We start from the raw sequence: 24,206 nt of genomic DNA, 5'->3' as shown, positions 1-24,206 counted from the left end.
AAGAGAATGTTCATTCCATCAAAAAGTATCTTTTCCCATCATCTTCCCTCTTCTAACACTGTGTCAAAGATACATATCACAATCCTTATTTATATTACAGATAGCATACAGTTGAAGATCCCACTTATTTCAAGATTTGGTTGCCAGACTCAAAGATAGGAAAATATTCATAAAATATATACAATACAGTACACAAACCAAGTTTGACTTTCTGACACTTTTTCATAAGCATACATCTGAGAGGTCTGCATAAGAAGATTTTGTATTGCCTGCAGAATGACTCCAAACAAGGATGATCACTGCCACTTTCTCACTTCAGAATGAAAGAATTTTTCCCCTTTACCCTATAACCCAAATATCACACTGAGCTTAAGGATGTAGCTGACATTTTAAAAGATCACCAAAAGTGTTCTCTTTCCAATTGCAATTATGCCCTCTATCTCAGTGGGAGCCATTGTCTGGGTCTTCTCAGCTCTCTAGCAACTTTCTGGCTTGCTTTCATTATCCTGATTATCTATTCATTTGCCGCCCAGCACTCATTTTATGAAAGATCATGTCTGCCATTTCTATAATGAGTGCTTGACTTTTACTGCCAGCATAAACACATAAAATATATAATAATTAAAGTTCACTAGTCACCAAAGTCTAGAGATCCGTCATGTTGCTAATTTGATTTTTCAAGCAATTGCTTCTCCGTGAACAGGGCTGATTTTGCCCCCCTTGGGCAGCACAAGACTTATGGTTGAAGGAGATGGCTCTGACCTGGAGAGATCAATTTGAATGGGCACCGTATATTTCAACTTTAAGGCTCATCTTCAACCAAAGAATATATCTATAAAGTGTGATGACTCCCAGAGCCGACCAAAAAATCTCATCAATACTTGAACATAAAAAGTGCTCTGAATGTCAAAGATTAAGTAGTACAGTTTTCAAAATAGTTGTGTTATTTAACAAATACCATACCTTTCCTGGAGGGTTGTTTAGATCCTAAGGAAAAGGTTCATGGGATAACTATGGGAGTCTGCACAACACTGGGTGGAAACTTCACCATAGGTTGACTTTGGCTGGGTAAGGACAGGGTTTCAGAACACTGTCCCCTTGTTTGGACACGCTTCCTTCTTTCAATAACATTTGTAAAGTCCCCTAAGTGCCTCATGATAATGAATTCATCTGACGTTTACTCTATTCACAAAGAGATTAATCAACTCTTGCGGTATTCCTGTGGCTCTCTGGGGATGTCAGGGTGTGTTACACAAATTAATGTTTGTAAATGAATGCAAAGGGATGTACATAGGCCAAGGGATTTGAGCAGTCAAACTCTCAGCTAATAAAGAAGCAGGAAGGAAAGCAACAGCTTCCACTTATACAGGTTTTCTTTAAGGATAATGAAGATCTCAATGGTCCTTTCAAATAAAAGGCAGAAGCCAGGAGCCCTGAGTCTGAGAGCCATGTGGCCTTGGGACATTTTCTTCACCTCTGAGCCTCCATCTCCTGAGAACTCAGTAAAATCAACACTGTTAAAACTTCTTACAAGAATAAGAGGGAGAGGTGGAGCAATTGTCAGTCAATTAATAAAATTCTTCCTTCACAAGGTTCTTATAAGAAATAAATCAAATAATTTGCAATGTTTTTGATAAATGCTTTCCAAGCTTTGCAGTATTATGCATGCATTTATTGTTGCTATTCTTCTGGAAAATAGATATTATGGATACAGTTTACAATTTGTTTCCATTCACGGAAAAAATGAATGCCTTAGGAAGACACTAAGGTCATGGATACTGGTTTCTGAATAAGAAAACCAGATCTGACCAATTAAAGATTTTATCAAATTATCTTTTTCCAATTTGAAAGTGAGATATCAGGTTTGAAGCAACACAGGAAACTTTTCTTTTTATACAGGTCTCTGCTGTGCAGCATCCTTCAACAGTAACTGAGATCATAATTAAAGCCAGCCCTGTGGATCCAGCACTGCAGCAGGGAGCTGGGCAGGCCTCTTCACTTCCCTGAGCAGAAGTGAAATATGATCTCCTCTCTCAGATCCTTTCCAATACTAACATGTGTCTTTCTCATTAAGGGCGCATAGTAATTCTTTACCAACCTATAAAACATCTAATTTGTTTATGTACTTTCAAACATAATTTTAAGAGTTTTATATCTTTTGATTAAAAGAGGCATCATCTTTTCTGCCTCAGCCAATTTCCTTATCCATTCTTGGTAAATCATAACTATTTCCCTGAAATTTCTTTTTAGCAGTAGTATCATATCTTATCATATCTCAAACTAAAGCTGCCATTTGCTAGAAAATGATTCAACAAACACAAGTCTCAGATGACAAATACTACCTGATCTCAAATAAGTAAGGCAGTCACTCAGAAATGTGGACAGTCCCAATCTCAGTCCCAATGTTTAGCTGTATATTCTAGGATAATAAGAAAACCAAAGAAATCCAAAGTCACTGCCATGCTGATACTGTATGTACATAAATTTTTCTCAGTGTGATGAAATGCAGTCACAAGATCACTTGGTATTCACTTAAGGGTGCATAAATAATGGGACTTGCTATATGTCAATTAAGACATGTTCAAAAGATCACCGGAATGAATCACAATCTCTGGCTCTCAAGCAGGCTGATACTTTCTATTGACATAACTTTGTCATTTAATCCCTCTGAACTTCAATAATGTTATTAATGCCATAGAAACTCATCATCTTTATGAAGCTATTTACTCTATGTGTTTTAAATGAACTCAGTAAATCAGACTCCTGGTTTTTTATAAATAAAGCCCTTTGTTTACATATAGTCTGTAGCTGCATTTACACTGTAAAGGTATAGTTGAGTCACTGCCAGGGAGACTACATGGCCTGCAAAGCTGAAATATTTGCTATCTGGCACTTAATTATAAGAGTTTGCTGACCCGTTGTCTAAAATATGCCATTCATGAAGTTATTTGAAAATGCCATATAATGCTATTCACCTATATGATCTTAGGTAATTTTAGTGGATTGGACTTAAGCAGCTGGTATTTGGTTCAACCAGTTGAAAGAATTAATTAGAAGTCCAATTTAAGCAAAAGATAGTTTCTAAGAATCTCCCTATGGCTATTTGGTTTTACTGAGTACTAAATGTTATCAATAAATATTTGTTGTGTTTAATGCTACTAACAGATCATGAAGAGATTTTTATTTAAGAGAAATAATCAATGGATGCCTCATTCACAAGAAATGGGTAGACTTTGTTTTAACAAATCTGATTGTTCAAATTGTTATCAGATATGCCAGTCAGAGCACCACTATATTTACTTGCTTAAATCTTACTCTTTGATAAGTGCGTGTGCTTCACTTCAAGTTTATGTACATTTTCTGAGACAAGAATGAAAGAAGTGATGAATACATGGAAAAATCTATTGAGCTTCTGTTTTTCTTAAATCATCTGCCTAGTAACTCTTTCTCAGCAATCATGGAGAAGGAAATTTTGTAAAAAAAAAACAAGCAAATGAACTTCAAAAATGTGGGTATTGTGAGCCAAAGTAGATCCACTCACTGTACCAAAAGATAATTTTGTTCATATATTCCCAAGTATTTTTCTCAGTGATAATGGATATTAAACATTACTGAGTAATGGGATCTATCTAAATATCTCTTAATTTTAGTCACCTAAAACTTATATGTACAGATAAAATATTTTTGAAATATCAAAATGGTATCCTTGATCTGCACTCCTCCCTAGTGCCAAATAGCCGCCGTACTTCCCAACTGAAGAAACACCTAGAGACACGGAGTTTCCAATACTATGTAACAAGAATTCTCTTTCACTATGATAGGTCAAGGATCTGGAAGACCTAGGATGTAAGAAGGATGTCCATGGAAAAACAGGAGAGCCTTATCTTTTCTGGCCATTGTTCTAAAAGGGCGGGGTCAGATGTGAACAAGAGGAGGGTCATTAGATTGAAACACTGCAGGAGTAGAAGAAAGGGTCTAAGACATCCTTCCCTTCCTGTTCTGTGAGGAGTCCCTGGGGCACACCAGGCTCTATACAACAGAGAAGACTTTGGGTGAGTGAGAAAAGAGTCATATGGTCAGGAAAAAGTAGTTTCAATCTCCATTCCCAGGTCTCTCTTATTTCCCTGTGGTGTGAATGCTAATTAAAGTATTAGACCCACCTTGGGACCCTCCACAGTGACTGACAGAGTGACACCATAATAAGGTCTGAAGGGCTGCAGAATCATCAGGGGTATATGACAAAAATGGCAGAGGTTCAGAGGGGAGCCCTACATTATCGCCCTACATCAGCCAGCTTGACCAGACTTACTGCCTCTGTAGATCTTAGCTGCAGTTGTTACCAATTAATGCTACAGATGAGCCCCAGTCCAGTCTTGGTTTAAAGGAGGGCACTTAAGGAAGTCCAAGGACAGGCAAGAGACCAGCAGCCTCCTACCCCCACCACCTCCATCAAGCCACCCCCTGCCCAAGATGGGGGAAATAATTCTGACCCCATAAATCCTGATGGAAAAGAACAAGAAGAAAGAGAAAGAATCAGAAGTGTCAGAGGAGAAGACATGTCTTCAAAGAAGGTCCAAGGAGTTCCCAGAGAAAAGGGGGAACTTGATTCAGGGCCAGCAGGGTTTTTGGCATAGGTGACAGAAAAGAATTTCAGAATGCACCAGTCAATGGCATAGACAGAGGTTTATTTAAGAAGTAGATGCACATTCAAGGAAGAATGGGAGCAATTGCAAGAGAGAGACACCTTTGGAGGAAAGTAAGGAATACACATTCAGGGAAGAAGGCTGCTGTCTCCAGATGGAGAGACAGCACCCCAGTGGGGCAGGGTGCTAGTATTTATTGAGGACTGGTACTAGGGGCTGCCTAGAGGTGAAGCCAGTGTGGAGTTTCAGGATTGGTGCCAGTTTTCCCTGCTCTCGTGCATTGCCCTCATGGTTCAGGGGCACAGGTCAAGGGCACGTACCAAGGGCATGTCTTCAAGAGTTCCAATTGTTCATGGGTGCTTTCTGCATTCAGTGGTTCATAGGTGATTTCTGCTCTTCAGTGGTTTCTGGGCACTTCCTTTGAGACTCAGTATCTCTGCCTTTATCCCAAATTCCTATCTCAGACTGACTGAGTTATTCTCTTAAGTAGATTGAACTAAAGCTAGAGACGTGTTAAATTATTAGATCAGATTAAATTTTAAATCCTATTGAGCTAAATTTAGTTTTTTTCCTACTGCTCAGTGGGCACAGTGCTCCTGAGGAAGATCAATGATGCTATGAAGAAAAGCCACATTTTCTTTGCACACCCAAATTGTGGTATGAATAAATTTACAGTCTCACTATAGTTATATTGTTTGGTTTAGAGGAAATGTATTGATGACAATTTTACTCAGGGTCTAACAGACTTCTAAATCTGAGAGTGATTTACTGTTCCCTGAATAGTTATGTTAGGGGCCATTTAGGGTAAGAGTGGAGAAAAAAGTATTGGAAGACAGACCTGAGTTCTAGCCCCATGTCAACTATTTCCTGGCAACATGAGTAACAAGGGAAAAAAAAAAAAAAAAAAAAAAAGTCTTTTAATCTCTGCAGCAGTGAAATTGTGTCTTGGAAATTTTAAAAATGTGGGGAATTATATTCTGTATTACTTGGTATCCTCATCCATAAAATGGGCACAGGGAGACAAAGAGTGAAGAAATAATATCTGTATTCTTTTTCATTCTAATAGTTTGCACTACCAGGAGATAGGAAATCTGATTATGAGAATCACAGGAGTTCCGACAAACAGGGCCCGAGAAAAGGATTCTGCACATTAAAAAGAAAAAGTTTCTGATCATCCCTAACTTTTTTCCTAGTAGAAACAACCTAAAAGGCCAGCGTCATTTTTCTCAAATAATCAGTACTTTTTTTTATAGTCAGCTCAGCAAGAATTAACCAAAGGGTTATGATTCCAATAAAATATGAAAGGTACCTACAGACTACTGTATTATTCAAAGACAAAATCTAAGTCACCTATGTGGGATTAAAAATTTGTATCCATCTCATCCTTTTTTGTTACAAATAATTTGAAAATCAATTCCTAAAGTAGCAATTAAAGATGGTAAGTGGTCAAGGATCAGGGCAAGTCCCATGCACAAACGAGGCTCTTATCTTTAAAATACAAAGCTTTACAAGATGACACTGAGGCCTGTTGAATGTTTTTATTTGAATATGAAAGAAGGATCTTTTGCTTCTCTGCTGCCTTCCCCTGAAATTTGCTCATTTATATCAGTAAAAAAAATGCTGTGCATGTAGGATTGATCTATTAACCATTTTCAAACCGCAGTTAGGTTTTATAGACTTATAAAATTTTTCTGTTCAATGAGATCGTGTATATTTTCATACTTTTGGTAAAAGAACGAAAGGCAATGTTCTTGTCGGTGAATCAATCATTTGCTCATTGGAAGGGGTGTATAACTCTCCATTTAGAGGAATGTACCAGAACAGGTCCAAAGAAAGAACAGTAGTCACACGTGCTGACAATAATAATTCTAGTTTCAACTTGTGATTGCCTTCCGTATGCCACGCAGTGAGCAAATGCTTTTTGTTATGTGGACTCATTAATTCCCACAATAGGCCTCGAAAGCAAGCACTGTCATCACCCTGGGGTATGAATGGCGTGTTTCTGACTGCACTTCAAGAAAAAGTTTTAGCCATCCAGTTGTTCACAAGTCTAACAGCTAATTTTGTTTCTAATAGCTAAGTGTTTACAGCACTGTCCACACTACATGTTTCAAGCCCACAGGTGAAAAACAATAACTCTGCTCTCTATGGGCAAAGACTGCCATCTTGTGGAAATCACACTCCTAACAAAAGAATATCACCCTGAAGTCAGAAAGTGTTCCTGGCCCTCACCAAGAATTCTGCAACTGGGCTCTTGCCTTGTTATGCACATACATCACTGTAGCTTATAATTAAAGGGGAAAACTCTCCTTTGGGTATGTTGTTAGGCTTCATTTAAAGGTCCAGCTTCCCATGAGGGTTTGAAAGAGAACATATTTTTCTGTTGATTATAAGAATTACATTTTATGAACTTACTCTACCAAATCCTTAAGTAGAATTTTTGTTAAATAATTTAAAAGAGGATGTGGTGAGACCTTTCTGATGGAATGTCCAGCAGCACTGGATTTTGTAGGAAGGTTTTATGACAGAACTCTTGGTTTGGTGAACATTTGCACTCCCTTCCAACACAGTAGTCTGTCGGAGGCTGCATTCCTGGAACTGCTATGGGGTAATCAGAGCTGCACTGAAAGACCCTGTCGTCCAATTACTATTACATACGTGAGCTGCTGTGATTGTGAGATCAACTGCAGAAAGAGCTTCTTGCAGCCTGGTTATACTAGAAAGCTCTTAGAGAAGACCCTTCCCTCTGTCTGCTCTGGGAACTATCACTCAGCTCTCCAAACTTAAAAATTCTGCAATTAAATAAATTCTTTGATTTATCACCTTTAACTCCTAATAGAATTGAAATGGGTGAAATGTAAAATGTAGAGTTTGATAATTGTTCATAAAACTAAAGTATTTCCCATCTATAGAAAATATAAGGAGAGAGTAAGTTGATGAAACATGGAGATCTCAGATACTCGTGAGGAGCAAGAGTAGGCAGTCATCAGTTTCTGAATGAATGAAAGAATGAGCGGATGTGAAGTGAGGACATTAAAAAAACAGTTTCACAGTGTTGCCCAGGCTGTTCTGGCTGAATGTGCAATCGCAGTTTAGAAGAAATTTTGTACCCAAAGAAATATCTGGTGTGAAGTCCCTCTTGGAATATTTATTGAGTGGATAGATGAATAAGAAGGAGATGGAATAAATTACAAAATGACTTCAATGATAAGGGGGGAAAGTAGGATCTGAGGGCAGAGTTTATTTGCCAAAACTGAAATAGGCATACATAGTCTATCAATAAACATACACTGTTCTGTGAAGGAAGAGTGTGGGGGATGGTGGGTATACATTCCAGAACGGGGATCATGCATTAATCAAATGACTGCAAATAATTATTAATGAGGATAAGTATGTGAGGAGAAACTCTCATACGTTCACAGACACCCAATAACAGAGTGACAGGAGCAGGAAAGCAGTAAAATGGGTTTTGTTTTGTGTGTGGATAAACAGTTAGCCCTCCACATCCATGAGCTCTGTACACACAGATTCAACCACCTACAGGTCAAAAATAGTCAGAAAAGAGGAAATTTTCCTGTAATGAATATGTATAGACTTCTTTATCATCTTTATTCCCTACACAATATAGTCTAATAACCATTACTAGATAGTATTACCTTTTATTAGGTGTTAGAGAGAATCTAGGGATGATTTAAGGTATAAAGGAGGGTGCCTGTAAGTCATATGGAAACACTAAGCCAGTTTATATGAGGGACTTGAGATTTTGGTGTCTGATGGGGGTCCTGGAACCCATCCCCCATGGATACTGAAGGACAATTATATTCTCATTAAACAAAGGTTGATGCCAATCCCTTTTATATCTACATATATTTATAAGCTCAAATTTAAGAATAATTATTTGTTCCAATATGATTAAATTTTCCTTCAACCTTGAAGGAAAATGGTACCCTGACTACCAAGTGCCTTTAGGCAGTAAAGTCCTAAAGAATTTGCCATTATGTTTCATTTTTATTGTGGTATAACACTTAACATGAGAGCCAACCTATTAATGAATTTTAAGTATATAGACAAAGTGTTGCATAGCAGATCTCCAGATTTTATTCATCTTTCATAACTGAAACTTTATACCATTCATTAGCAACACTATCATCATTTAAATGGTGTTCATGAATAGGTCAATCAAGTAACTTTGATGCTATGATATGTATTTGTATTTGTAAATTCCCACAGGTAATTCCTTCCTTGGATCAAGACATTATTTCTCAAGTGAATTCCTCAAACAGTTTCCCCATGGGTTCTCAATAAATGTTACGTGGGGAGGAAAATGAGGGACGGGAAATGGAGTTGAATTTGGAAAAGGCTGAATTAAACAAAATCATATAGGCTTTCTCTTCATATAGGCTTTCTGCAGGTCATCTTAGAGACTCTATAGGCTAACATCTTTGTACGTTTCCAAGAGGATGTTTCCCAGAGTTAATGATCACAGATTCCTTTTCTTGCAGAGGTTTTCTAGGTGCTAGTGTCCTGTGGAACACACTTTGAGGAATTCTGGAAATGCAAATGAATTTATCTGGGATAAAGACAAGAATAGAGGCAATGTATAACCCGCTATTATTCATAATTATTTTAGTATATGCAATAAATCAATTAACTACCCCTTTTGAAAAACCCTCTGAGGTGACAGAATATTAGGCAAATTGATTTCACAAGAAGCAAAGAGGAAGTCTAGGCTGTTGGGGAGGCTCAAGGGCAATGTCAGTCCCACAATATCCATGGGAGTTGATAGAGCTGAAGACCAATTCTCCATGATAGCGGGAGACAGAGTTCCCGTAGGGCTGGTTTCACTCTCGATTAAATCAAGTTGAAAGTTGATCCCACCCTCAGTATCATTCCCTTTATCATTTTCCTCACTCATCTAGCCACTGAATCGTATAAAACAGGTAAAGAGTTAATGTGTCACCAAAGTTGGTGGTTTACTCCTTCCAAAGTAGCCTAGTTCTTTTCTCTCTCCTTTTAAACTGTCTCATCCTAAAGAATTCAAGACCCAGGAAGAGACTACAAATGTAGGACACAGGGGCACAGGGAGATGGCCTCTTGGTCCCTCTTTTCCCATTCCAGCCCTGTCCTGCACAAGAAGGTTCCCCTGCTCAAAGCTGTGTGTACCTGAGCTTGCAAGTCTGTGCTTTGTGCTCACTCTCTCTGAACACTACCACATACACCTTTGTTACCCCCGTGACAGTAAGAGCTGCTCTCAGGAGGGCATGCCTGGGCTAGGCCTGGAAGAGCATTGAGCTGTTAGGTCAAAAAATTCCAGAGAATCCTGAGAATGTGCACACTCTAGACAGGACACAATGTGGGCCTACAACGAGGGGCATAGCTGAAGGACAGCCAAAGCCACACAGGTGTCAGGTATAGCCCAAAGAATATTCAGAATTGAGACTAATTCCTCAATGAGAATCACACTTTAAAAAGCTGCAGTCTTTGCAGTTACTCCCAGAATCTGGAGAGAAAAGATGAAGAAGAAGGGCATTTCTTATTTGAATTGAACTACTTCTGAATGCCTCTGGTCAGCTTTTCTTCTTGTTCTCCAAGGTGAGATTACTTCCCCCTTGGCATTAAAAGCAAAACTAGATCAGTTGTGTGAAAAAACAAAAAATGATGTATTTTATCAACTTCAAATTTGTCCCAAGGCTTTCTTGCACACTGTGTTAAATAATAGAAGTCTTTTTAATTGAATTTCTGTGTGTGTAGCATATGCCAGGCAACATTACACCAGCGTCTTGCTCAAAGCAGCAAAACGTTCTTCATAAAAGCATTAAGATCCAGAGGATCCTTCTGTGTGTAGGAAAGTAACAGAATTGCAGCAGCTTGAAACCACATCAAGACAGGGCCTCGGAAATGTAATTGTAGAAAGCCACTGCACCGAACCAGGGGCAAGAGTATTAAGTTATAGAATAAAACTAAAAGAAGAAGAAGGAAAGGAGGGAGGAGAAGGAGGGGAGTAAGGGGTGACGATGGGGGAAAAGTCTTGCGGCACAACTCCAAGAACCGAAGCAATCGTGGTTCAATTTCCTCATATTCTGCCTATAAACTGATCTGTGGGTTTGTTTCCACTCGCAGCGTCCTCCTTTAGAGGTGGGGTGTAATCAGAGCTGTCATAGAGCAAGGTAGCACCTATGTCTGCAATAACATGGGTTATGTTCTTGACCCCAAGGATCCTGGAACTTCAGCAGAGTGGTGACATGGACATCCTGAAGCACAAATGGTGGCCTAAGAATGGTCAGTGTGACCTGTACTCCTCAGTGGACACAAAGCAGAAAGGAGGTGCCCTGGACATAAAGAGTTTCGCGGGGGTCTTCTGCATCCTGGCTGCGGGGATCGTCCTGTCCTGCTTCATAGCCATGCTGGAGACCTGGTGGAGCAAGAGGAAAGGCTCCCGGGTCCCGTCCAAAGAGGTACTCGATGAGCTTCGGCTCTGACTTGAACCAACAAGCAGGCCTTAACTCCAGGCAGGATGGCCACGGGGAAAAGGATAACGAGCTGGGGGCGGTCATTGTTTCCTCTTTCTTTGAAGACAGAAAATACATTTGTGGAATGGAAAAACGGATAAGGCCACTACCAATTTCTGTTATAGGTCATACCAGCTAAGTGGAGAGCAGACTATAGTATCTGAAAGAACGACAATCTCATGTGCCAAAATGGCCTTTGAAATTTTCCTCAATCTCAGGATAGACATTCAGTGATTTTAAAGGCAGTGACGACCAATTCATAATAATGCTCACCATTTTATTTCAATTAGTTATTTAACTTGTAGATAAATTACTTGGGTCTCTAAGACTAGGCCTGAAAAATGCAATGCTAGAGTAAAAATAATCAGAATTTTCTCATCCCCACTAGAGATCTACATGTGTAGATCTATAGGGTAGTCCTGTGATTTGGGCTCTTCCATGACCCCAGCCTTGCCAAATATAATCAGGAATCATCCAGAATTCCATTTTTCTCATTTTCTCATGCGTCATCTTAGTTGCAGGGCTATATTAAATTTTTCTAGATATCTTAAAGAATAATTGCAGAGTTACAAATGCTATCTCTTTTAAAGTATCATGTGTGCCTTGTTTCCTTTACAAATTATGGGGTTTATAAGTTACCAGAGAAAATATAAAGTTAAAATTAACTACTTGATTCATTTATGTTGTTTCAACAGGACCAAAAGAGTGAATTTTTTAAAATAATGACTTTACGTTCACTGAAGTTTCAGAAATTGAAATGAAAAACATCCTGAATTTGTTAAATGATTTGATCTTATGGATAGTTTAAAAGAAGTTTTAAACTTTCTGTAACTAGAACTTGGCTGAGGGCTAGGGCAAATCCTTAGAGGATTTGCTTTAATGCACAAATAAAAATGACTTCTGTTTTGCATACAGATTTTTACACGTTAATGTATTTTTTCAGACTGTTTTCTAAAGTAGTCTAAGGACTCCATCCGACCACATCATATGCAAAATTGATCAGCATCATTTACAAGGAAAAGCTTGGCTCAGCCAAGATAAATCTTAGCTTACTACCTGTGTGATCATCTGTTCTAAATAAGTGGAAAGTGAGTTAAAAATTAATCAGGTTTGATTGTAGTGTTTTCTTTGTGGAATAAGCTTCTGGTATCTCTGTTGACATTGATTCAATGCAAAAGACCACATTAATGCAACATTATAGTTGAGACTTCATATTCTCAAAAATCTGGAAATTAAGGACTCCCCAAGCTCCTTATATTTTGAATTACTATATGTGATATTAAATTTTTGCATTATTATATCTGTTGATGGATGACTATATTACAGTTGCCATGGGAACCATAAAATTATATGTCTCAACCCTCTAAAGTCTCAGTGATAATATTGCATTAATGGATATTTTTATTGGATTTTAAAATGAGAAAGAAGAAGGAAAAACAGTGATGCACATCAAAATATTTTTCACTGAGGAGTGCTATAACACCATTATGAAAAAAAAAATGCATACCCCATTCTAACTCATGACAGCTAATCCAAATCCTAGGAACAAATATTTTCTCCTTTTATGATTAACAGATTTTTTAACCCCTCACAAATTTAATTTTTTGAGCTTGGCTATAAGTAAGAGTGATAACATGAACAATTTTCCTTCTAGATAGCCCTGTTTTTTCAAACATTGGGTTTTAGTACTCACACTTAATGAAAATTCTATGGGATTTATAAGGAGTTTTCATCTTTAAAAATCTGAGGTTTTACTTTATTTTTGTTTATTAAGCACTTTCTTATAAAAACATCATTACCATAGCTTAAAAGCATCTTTGGTTTAGAGCCATGTAACATAAAACTGACCCTAAATTAAAACTATCTATCATTCTCGTACCCTGACTTGAAGGGGTCTCTAAATGTCCTGCAGACCTCACCATATTGCCTTATTCATATGCTAGATACCCTAAGTATATGAAATCTCAATTAGAAATTGATTCTCTTTTGCTCTGTCTAAAAATATCTTACATATCTCTGACCTACACATAATAACACTTTGATAGTCATTAACATGTTAGTGTGAACTAGCACATCATATTCCTTATCTCCAAGAATGGAAAGTTAAGGTTAGAACTAGATGGTGGAAAGGATCAAAAATCCAATTTGGAATGAGACACTGAAAAAAGAGGAAGCATGTATAAAGAAGAGGTGGAGGGAGTTGGAGGGAATTGCCAAAATCAGATTTTTCTTTTGTACAGTTTTGCCTGGGCCTGTCTTTTATAGAATGGTAATCACTCTCCTACAGCTCTCTTGTCTTTCTAGTTGCATGTGGTGTATGCTCAGTTTAGATCTTTCACTGGAAAAAAAACTATTTATCTCAGAATCATATCGGTATTCCCAGAAGCTAGCAAGCACAGTGCCTGACTCATATTAGGTGCTCAATAAATATTTGTTAAATGAATAAACCCCAAAGTTCAGTTAATTACATGTTTGCTGAACTACTTTTTTCCTTTTCTTTCTTTCTTTCTTTTTTTATTTTATTTTATTTTATTTTATTTTTTAACCATGGAAGCTAGTACTGATGAGAACCTTATTTTCTTTTTCTTCATCTCCAGGATGACAAGGAAATTGACCTGGAGCACCTCCATAGACGTGTAAATAGCTTGTGCACAGATGACGACAGCCCCCATAAACAGTTTTCCACCTCGTCAATTGACTTGACCCCTCTGGACATTGACACTTTGCCAACACGACAAGCACTGGAGCAAATCAGTGATTTCAGGAACACTCATATCACCACAACAACCTTTATCCCAGAGCAGATCCAGACTCTTAGCCGCACACTGTCAGCTAAAGCTGCTTCTGGTTTCGCTTTTGGCAACGTGCCTGAGCACCGAACTGGCCCTTTTAGGCACAGGGCACCTAATGGGGGCTTTTTCAGGAGTCCTATAAAAACAATGTCATCTATTCCTTATCAACCAACTCCTACCCTGGGGCTCAATCTGGGTAATGATCCAGACCGAGGCACCTCCATATGAGCATCAAACAAAATCTCTTCACTGTTTCTTCTTTAGGACTCCCGTTACAAGGAGCAACTGTAATATTGTGGGACTAACATGGATGTAACTTTAAAAAAAAAATCAGGATTATTAGTAACGATTCTAGTTCTTTCTCCCCACCTTCTCCCTCTTTTCTCTCCCTATTTCTTTCTCTTTTTCCCCCTCTCTTCTGGTATATTTCCCTCCATTTTTTTTTCATTACTCAACTTGTTTCCCCAGAATATAATAGTATTCTAGGATCCTATTAGTCTGCTTTTCATATACTGTACTTCAAGTATAGGAAATGTGCACTGAGTATACTAAAAGTATATGCAGGATTAATTTTACGTCAAGGCCTCTTACATAACGTTTCTCTATTTTTAAAAAAATATAATTGCAATAACTTCAGTCTTTTTACATTCTTCTGCTGCATCCATATAATGCTCCACTGCTGTTGAGTGTCCTTTAACTGTGGACCAAAGGCAACCCCTGCAGTGTTTATAAAACAATTTAAAGACCATTCGGGCCACATGATATCAGAATGCAATTTTGTAGGATTACAAAAAAGCCATTAATATGCCAGTCAAGACTACAGTTAAAACTACTCTTGCACTGCAACAGTGCATATGACCTTTATGTGATTGTACAGTATCAAAAGTTTTTTCTTATGTACAGTAAACTTTATCATATGGCAGAAGCCTCTATTGTGTTAAATAACTTAGTATCTCATATATATATACATATATATGCACCTATATAATGTGTATATATATAAAAAGGCAGCCATTGCTATTGCAATTCATTTAATAAAGCTTTAGTTTAAAAAAAAAAGTATTGTATACAGGAACTATGTATAGTGCAGGAGGTCTTTTCAGTTAGAAAAGGCAGGTTGCTTTAATGTTATTCTGACTCGCATTGTTTGCCAACAGAGAATATTTTATACTTTTGTTATTAAAGCATCCAGGGCGATTTAATATTTGTTCCTAGATGTAACTCATTTGAATAGGTTTTGCATTTGTTATTCAGCAGTGTATAAAGCTAACCTTGATAATTTTACTTTTAATTAATTATCTAAATGCAAAATGCTATTAGCTGAACCACATCCACTACAGCACCTAGAGCTCCATAGGAGTCTAAGCATAGATCATGGAAGGTTAAAAATCCTCTTCCAAAGCAGGAAGCCAATCTATATAACAACAGTAGTTGGGGATGAATGGGAGCCCTTCAGAGGAATTGATGTGGCCTTAATTATATCATCCATTACCCTAAAGAAAAAATGTAATAACCACGCTGGGCTCTCATCTTTACCCCCTTTTACGTTCAGTTCCATTTGGAGGAGTTACGTATTTTTTAACATTAGTGCCAAGTGTATAGAAAGACAACAGCAAAAACGGTGCCTCTTTGGGCACAACCCTTTTCAAGTAGCATTCTTATCTGTTAGAAATGTAGAAAGAACTTCGTTTGTAATCCTTAAATTAAAATGTGGTAAGTAGGCAGCAAGAACTTATCCTGTGTTTTTACGCAGCCATGCACTTATTTTAAGCTAATTCACTCCATGGCTAGGATCAAGATAGGAATCAACCTATGTGATTTGCTTTAGGAGAAATTAAGAGGTATATTCTTAAGGCATATTATATTTTGATGCTAATTCTGTTCTGGGGAGCACCTTGTACTGTCACTGTTTTTGTACTAAATCTTCAAATATTGTCTACTGTGTAAGGCAGAGAAATTTCTTATCATGCAAAAACCATTTTGTTTCCAGGGTAACAAGTACCTAAGTGCATGCACAACTTGCTTTCCCTTGTAACATTCATGATCTCATTCACAATTCTGATTTAAAAAAAAAAAAAAATCTTTACAACAAGCTATATAGGGACATACCAGATGTTGCAGTGATTTTAGCTATCAACAAACTGTTAACCATGTACAATATTTAAAATAGGCTTATTTTGATGTATTGCCTATTATACAAATACACAAAACATTTTTGGAGGCCTCAGTTATGAGTGGCAGAGCTTTCTGTGTATAATTTGTCTACATAATTTGTCTAATAAAAATGTTTTCTAAACTTGCTCTCATACTATTGAAGTCTTAACTGTAAGATTTGAAAATGCTTACTCTCTCGCTGATTGAGCAGAATTTTTCCAAAAATTTGTCTTGAGTTAATTAAAGCATAAAACACACTAAGTTTTACTAGCAAAACTATTGCCAAAGTGAGTGACTTTGTAAAATCCATACTAAGGGATGTGTTAAACCAATGATAGACTGCCTTTCTGCTATTTGGGACAATTTGAACCAACAATATATTCATTTTTCATTATGGATATCTCTATGAGCACTTTTTTAGAGAGAGATTTATCCTCGTTCACAGAAACAATGCAACCATTATAATAATAGCAGGATGAGGTTTTGTTATACCATAAAGAGAAAGAAAGAAAAGAAAATTAAGGAGCTCTTCTCTATTAAAAAATTGCTTTGCTATTAGAGATTCATCAAGCTGAATCTTTTAATCTAGAAAATCATTCAGACTGAGATTATTTCTGATGCAGTGGTCTTTTCTGCAAACAGTATTTAATTTTTCTAGCATTTAAGTCACTCAGTGGGTATAAATATTATTTGTATCAAAATCTGCTGTTCTAAAATTCCTTCAAAAATAATTTTTTAACTATTGGAACTAGGAGGAAATTTTGAGATCCAGATTGCCGCCCTCATTGTATGAATTAGGGGAACCTAGGAACCAAGATTTGACTTGCCCACATGTTTAACAATCCAAGACTTGAAACTGGCTCTTTTTTCTTTTTAAGTGTCACATGGGTGACAGACCTTCACATGGGTCTTTGTGAACTTTGAATGTAGGGTTGACTCAGATAAAATGTTTCCTTCTGCTCCTCTCACTATCCTAGGCTACAAATCTCTAAGATCCTTACTTGCTCATTTGGAACCACAAAGTTCATCTGATTCAACTGGTCCTTTTGCAGATGGGGAAGCGAGCTCCTCATGTTTTTTACCCAAGTTCCCTGCTCCTGGCAGACTAAGGCTGGGTCCTGATTCTATAGTACCAGCTCCTTTAGTTTGGGATTGACTGTCACCCAAATAAATACTTTAAAAATAGACTTTGCTGAATGGTACTTTGCTGCTTTAATTAAAAAGAAATAAAAAAGTTGAGAAGATCCATTTACCCTACATAATACCTTCCAAACCACACAATTGAATAACAGATTATTACTATTTTATAATCTGAATTCTCTGGTGAAACACCTGGATTATAAGTAGAGTTAACTAAAGCAGAGCTAAGTTCATGTACTGATAAACATGGGTTTTATCCTTAAGTATAAATCTAGTGATGATTGATAAAAATACAAAGCACTCACTAAAATTGGGCTTCCTTCTAGAGTATTTTTATTTCTATATCAAATCTTACAGCCAACCCTTGTGACATGGTATTAATAAATGGATAACAATTATGGCCATAATTATCATTTCAACAAATTTTAACAGATATCTTCTCAATAAATATTCTTAGATACCCTCCTATGAGGTAGTCTATCGGGTTGAAATGAGTTTCTGGACACTGAATTAAAGCTAGTGCTTGTGTTTCGTTGGACAGATTGAATTAGATCTGTGTCTCCAGAGAGCAGAGGGCTCCGAGTCAAGGGTGGCATGAAAGAATACATGTGCTCAGCTCTGGGTCTGGACTTGTTCCACCTCCTCGCTCTGTCCTTGCCCCTTATCCACACACAGGATATGGAGGCCTGTGACATGTGTTTTGGGGGTGACATGATGAGTCCACCCAAAACAATGCAGTCCTTTCAGGGCCTGGATTTTCCAATTGACAAGAGCAATCCATCCTAGTAGTTCTCAAGATCAAGAGGCAGCCGAATGAGCTTCCTAGGTTCAGACCCCTCCACAAAGAATTGGAAACTTCCCCAGATGCCACACCTTGAGTCCAAATTTTCAGAAATGTGAAAATAACCATAAGCCACAGGCCAGCTGCTATTGAACCCTGTAGCCTTACCAATACCTGCATACCATTCAGAAACTGACTCCTCCCCTCAGGTGTCAGAACAATGCAGCCCACATTGGATGATCATTTTCTATCCCTGCAAATCTAATAAGTCATGATAGTTAGAGCTTTGTACTGTTTCAAACTCACTGCTTCAAAGGAACTGAACCATCTTATTCAGGTTCTTTTTCATGTTGCAACTAAGTTTCCTGGCTGCCTTTTCTGTTCTCTAAGACACAGGATGCAGTGCAACCTAGGAGCTGATGAATGTAGAGTGGGCCCCAGGTGACCCACAGTGACCACAGCTTCCCACTCACCATGCCTCCAGAAGAACTAGAAACTTCATGGTTTTGCTCCATTGTACAGAACTGCAGAGAGGTACCAAATGGTTACTTACCATAAGATTCCTTCCACCCACACAAGGATGGAATCAGCCCTCTCATTTCCACACCTGAATTTTCCAAACTCCCATTTTTTATAGTATTCATTGCTTTGTTTCCATGTAATATTGAAGCAACACAAAAATCACTCAAATTTGAAAACTTTTTTCCTATCTGAAGTCTACATCGCAGCTTACATATAACTTAGGACAAAGTATTACCTTTTAACTACTTTTGCACATTTCCTAAAATTTCTTCCAAGTGGAGAAGAGAAACTGGCTATGGTATTTGGACACATTCCTAAACTTATACTGCCCATGTGGCAGTTTAGCCTTTGTGAGGAATGAGAAACCTGCTTCCTTTTGAAGAAACCTCCTACAAGCACAAGGCCCTGAGTTCAATCCCCAGCACCAAAAAAAAAAAAAAAAGAAAGAAAGAAACCTCCTAGATTTCCCGCTCAAAACTGACAGTATGTTTCAAAGGTCTCAAACTATCCATGACAAGATCAGAAATTCACAAAATTTTCAAGACATTAATTCTCATTAATTAAAAACTAAGCTTTTATAACACCTGCTTTAGAAAGAGAAACATATGTCACAAAATCAAAGAACAATGTGATGTCAGAATGAGAGACAAGATGAAAAATATGGCTTTTATAAATATTTTGCCTGTCACAGATATGAAATGTGAATAGAAGGCAAACTTCAATATTAAAATTATTATATTTTATTCTTAAATTGGTGCTTCTGAAAACACTTTAGGAATTAAGTTGCTTTATAAATTAAATAGCTACTTCAGTGGCTATTTCTCATTTTTTTTTTTAAATTAGACATCACTATTTATTTTTTAAGCCCACACAGACACACATATGCAAAGAAATCCTGAAATTGAAAAATATGTTACAGCTTGCCTATTCACTGTACAAAATATTTATAATAGGAGGCCTTAAAGAACTAGTTCTTATAATATGTAGTAAAACAAGATTCAATTTGCAAAAATTTAAGTTACAGAGTACTTTCAGGATCACAACAATCTTCTGGAGTGAGGGATACCAGTATCTATCTCAGACTCAGTGAATAAGTATCTGATGGTTAATATTTAATTCATTTTCAGAATTATATTAAAGTTGACCTTAAAATTAATTCTAGCCTTCTATTAATTCCTGTTCACAAGAGTTGGCTATAAGATTTGTTGTTAGAAACAAAAACACAAAATGAATTTGAAAATGGAGGTTGCGTAAGTTTGGCACATCTCATTTGACTTTTTCATGCTAGTAATGGTTACTGAATAACTAGTATGCTCAAGTGCTCCTCTCAGTACTATTTTTAAAAGCTTTGAAGGTTAGTTATTCAATGCATTATAGATAGCTGAGTGATATATCTCCCTGATACCTTTGACATTGAATATTTAACACAACTCCATTTGCACACAATGATTTACGGCAAGATATACACATAATTGGGACTCCCAGATTCAATTCTGTATGACTAAGCATTTTAAAATGTGTTTATTGCTCACTCACTCAGATTTCTCCATGGAAATGTCATGGTAAAAAGACTGTTCACAAATTGAGCAACACGTGTGAAAACAATGCTCACAAGTAGTCTCCAAAGTGTCTGGTGTGTCCAACAGTCAACCATCAACAACTGAATTTTAATTAATTCTTATATGGTCATCATCATCAAATGAAGTTTTCTTTATAATAAAGATTTTTGTGTCTCTCTATCTCTCTCTCTCTTTTTTTACAAGTATTAGTATGTATACATAAAGTAAGGTTTCAGGGAGAGAGAATATTAGCAACAAAACCATCACATGAGATCAGTCTGTCCCTTGACAAATACTTTCTGAGCACCTACTATGAATGTGGCATTGTAGAGCAGAGCTTTCTTACCTGGTGTGCTAAGAAACACTCCCAGGCCACCAGAGGTTCCTGGGACTGAGGTATTCATCCCCTCATTTCTCAAGGTAACAAAGTAGACCCAAGGACTGGAATTCCACCCATGTACATCTCTCCCTCTCTCCTGGTGTGTCCCCAGGAACTTCCAAAGTTGGAGAAATAAAAAATAAACATTTGAAAAGTGAAATAAAAATTTATGCATGAATAACATCAGCAGACATGAATATACATTCTTTCAAGATGCAGGATATATTTGTCAAATTAGTGGTAGAGAAAAAATATTCTTTGAGAAGGGGAAAAGAAAAATGTACTAGCTGGGTATTTGGCTTGGGATGGTTTCATGGAATAAGTGGAAATTTAGCAGAATTACTGAGAGTATGGAACGACCAGAAGAATGATTTAATACTTGTAATCAAATACTCAAGGACAGGATAGAATGTTCAGAAAAGCAGTAGACACCAATGTCTATAATATGATTTCATGTCAGGGAGCACCCAAAGGTATAGCCTGGGGAGGTTATGGAACACTTAAAGGCTGAGTTCAGGAGAGCATACCAAGTTTCCTTCATTCAGCTTTCACGCACCCAACATAGGTTCACGGGGGTCCTACCATGTATTAGACACTATTCTACATGTTGGGAAAACACCAATAAAAAAAAACAAAAACCAGAAATCCCTGTCCTCCAGGGGTTTACAATTAATGGGGGGTGTGGGAGACTGAAAATAAGCAAGATAAATAAGTAAAACATTAATCTGTTAGAGGAGAAGAGCAGCAGAGAAAAACCATGCAAAAAAAGAGGAGCTGTAAGGTCAGGTTGGAAGTGGGGATTTGCTATTTCAAATAAGTTGGTCAGAGGAGGTCTCACTGATGCGTTGACATTTGATGGAAGAATGGTATGGTGTGCTGTTTGCTAGTCATCTGAATTTCAGTTCTTGAATTGTCAGAGAGAGATGGAAATGGGGTTGGTGGTCCTAGAGGCTCATAACCATGGGGTGTATAGAGATCTCCCCTGTGGGTAGTGGGGAGCCCCTTTGATCAACTAGAAACGTGTTCTTAAAGGGCAATTTAGAAAGATTAAACTTGAAGTAATTGATAAATGGAAGGAAGAAGAGGCCAACTCAACAATTTTTGAAGCAATTCAGGTATGAGCTGAATATCTTAGTTAAAAAAAGAAGATACAGAGGACAAATAGACTTTGAAGGAAGAAGCCAGAGAATTTGAAGATTCATTGCATATATAGCAGAAGAGGGAAAAACAACCCAGAGATGGCTGATTTTCAAATTCAGATGCTAAAAAATAAAAACAATTTTAATGAAAATGAGCCAGTTCAGAAGAATACCTGGTTTGTTATTTTTTTTCCTTAAGCTGGGAGGCTTAAGAAATTATAGAATAAAGAACTGTTTATTTCTTTTCTTTCATTGGGGGCATGAATAGTAGGTTCTTAACAGGCAGAGGGGAACTAAGGGATCAGTCAGAGTCCATGGTTTCTAAATGGTGACCCCCAAATTCCTAAGGGTTTTTCTTGGAATTTAGGGAGATGCTACTGGGCTGAGGTGAGACCCTCTGGGCTTGTCAGAGCTGCTCTGCTTCCACCTCTTCACACATTCAACTTCCGGTTAAGATTCCCTTCACCCCTGGGATAACACAATGTTAACAAATGACCAACACTACAACTCAGATGTTACTCGGGGCAGCCCATTAGAGCTTTTAAGTTTTCATTGTCTAATTCCTAGATTAGTCTTCCTTATATTTTGTCTTTGTTTTGTGTTGAAAGTTGCTTTCCGTTAGTTTTTTTGAAATACTACAGAACGAGACTTATCCCTTTTCCTACAAAACATTTATCATGCTTCCCACATAGTGGTACCAAAAGTGGACCAAACTGTCCTTTGATGTGGTGATGATGTCTCAAAGCTTTTAACTGGCCCTGGAAGTTGACCTCCTATCTCCAGAACCCCTAAAAAGAGGAAAAGTCAGAGGGAGGTCCCCTTGTATTAGGTTCATTAGAAATAGGGAGCAGATATCCTTGAACAGAAATGAACATTTCCAAATACAGATGTGTTATGAAAGGAAATAAAGTTAAAACAAACATCACAAACCCCTGCAATGTACAAGCCAGCATAGTTGGCACTACAAATCAAATCAGGTAGCCAAGTTGGGCTCCCGAAAACATTTGCATGCTTTGAGTTCCAAGAGTATTTCAACTTGAGAGTTCAGGAAACACCTGTTAACACAGTCAAGAGTATTACAGGAGACCAAAGTTTGGACTGAAATGCCCATTGTCACGTGTTGTGCCCTCAGAGTTTAAGATGTGAGCTCTCACCAAGCAGGTGCCATCAGGACAACAGATTTGGATTTCATTCTAAATCTCGTCTGCTGGCTTCACTTCTCAACTTGCAGTCATTGCAGTGGTTTGCTTTTAAGAGGTCAAGATGATTCCCCAATTCTAAGAAAAGGATGTAATATATCAAATATAAAATAAGAAATAGTATATGTCTTTATGAATTTAACATAACTTGGGTTGCTGGGCATGGTATCCACATGCCTGTAATCCCAGCGACTCAGAACACAGGCTGGAGGATCACAAAATCAAAGGCAGCCTCAATCACTTAGTGGAGACCTAAGCAACTTAGTGAGCTCCTGTCTCAAAACAAATAATAAAAAAAGACTGGGGATGTGGCTTTGTGGTTAAGCACCCCTGGGTTCAATTCCTGGTACCTGGTACCAAAAAATAAAATAAAATAAATAACTTTGGTAACAATCTTCTTTTCAAATTGTTTGAGAATATAATCCCTTGTGATTTACTCTGCCCACCCCCCCCCCACACATCCCTACCTCCTTATAAGAGAATAGTACACAAATTAGGTATACAAATTGTATTGGATGAATGTACAATGAGAATTTTTCAGTAGTTATGGAGGCACATATTTCTGAATTGCAATTAATAAACTACATGGCATATACTCTCAGCTAGAAACATTTCTTATGTATGGAAATTTCATCCATTCTCATCTGAAGAAGGAAGTGGGTAACTTCTGCTTCAATTCCTGTCCCTTGCAGGCTAATATTTATATTCTCCTAAGTATGGCAGCTATGGGGAAGGAGGGCATTTTGAACACATCAGCACAGTGCTAGGCACTATATATATTTTTCACTTGATTCTCAAAATAATTCTCTAGGTTTGCTGATGTTGATACTAATCGAACAGATATAAAACATAACAAAACATAAAACTCTGGAAAGTTAAGTCACTTAACAAAGGTCATACAATTATTAGGTGACCAAAGCAAAATTGAAACCCACACTTCTCTAACTTAGAAACCCACATTCTTCCACTTCAACTGGTTGTTCCTGGGATCCAAAAGAGATGGGCTCACTCTGTAAATCCCCTCACTCTGTAAGGGACTGTGTATACTGTACAATCCATAAAAACCAACTGGTCCTAACCAGTAGAGTGTATTCTTGATATAGAAACTGTAAGTAGTGGATAAAATTTCATAAAAGATGACCATGCTTGATACATGCATTATAGTAGCACAAAAAAAGTACACAGATTCAGAAAGTACCCCACCAGACTGGCATCCACCATAGATACTACTCACATGCCAGCAAAACTGCTGGTTTCTATCTCTGCTTGTGATGCCAGAAACCATACTTCACTTTCTTAATGGAATATTAATGGAAACATTAGAAAAGCTAATGCCTACTGAGTCCATGTGCATAATGCTCTATACCTGAACGCCCTTTTCCAGCCCTA

The 24,206-nt window shown here is 37.5% G+C and overlaps 1 protein-coding gene across 5 annotated transcripts in view; it reads left to right on the top strand.

Annotated features, from left to right (window-relative positions):
* Positions 1 to 24,206, top strand: part of GRID2 (glutamate ionotropic receptor delta type subunit 2) — a 1,449,748-nt gene that overhangs the window by 1,400,093 nt on the left and 25,449 nt on the right. For 3 of the 5 annotated variants that reach the window (XM_079153230.1, XM_079153229.1, XM_079153231.1), the window contains one exon: positions 10,858 to 11,098. In XM_079153230.1, coding sequence (XP_079009356.1) covers positions 10,858 to 11,098 — 241 coding nt within the window. Of the gene's footprint in view, positions 1 to 10,857; positions 11,099 to 13,749; positions 16,086 to 24,206 lie in introns of those variants that run through there. The other 2 variants (XM_079153228.1, XM_079153227.1) reach the window with 1 other exon arrangement.

This window comes from Sciurus vulgaris, assembly GCF_902686455.1.
Source record: "Sciurus vulgaris genome assembly, chromosome: 9".
NCBI classification, from domain to species: Eukaryota; Metazoa; Chordata; class Mammalia; order Rodentia; family Sciuridae; genus Sciurus; species Sciurus vulgaris.
This window is presented reverse-complemented; position numbering and strand designations above follow the sequence as displayed.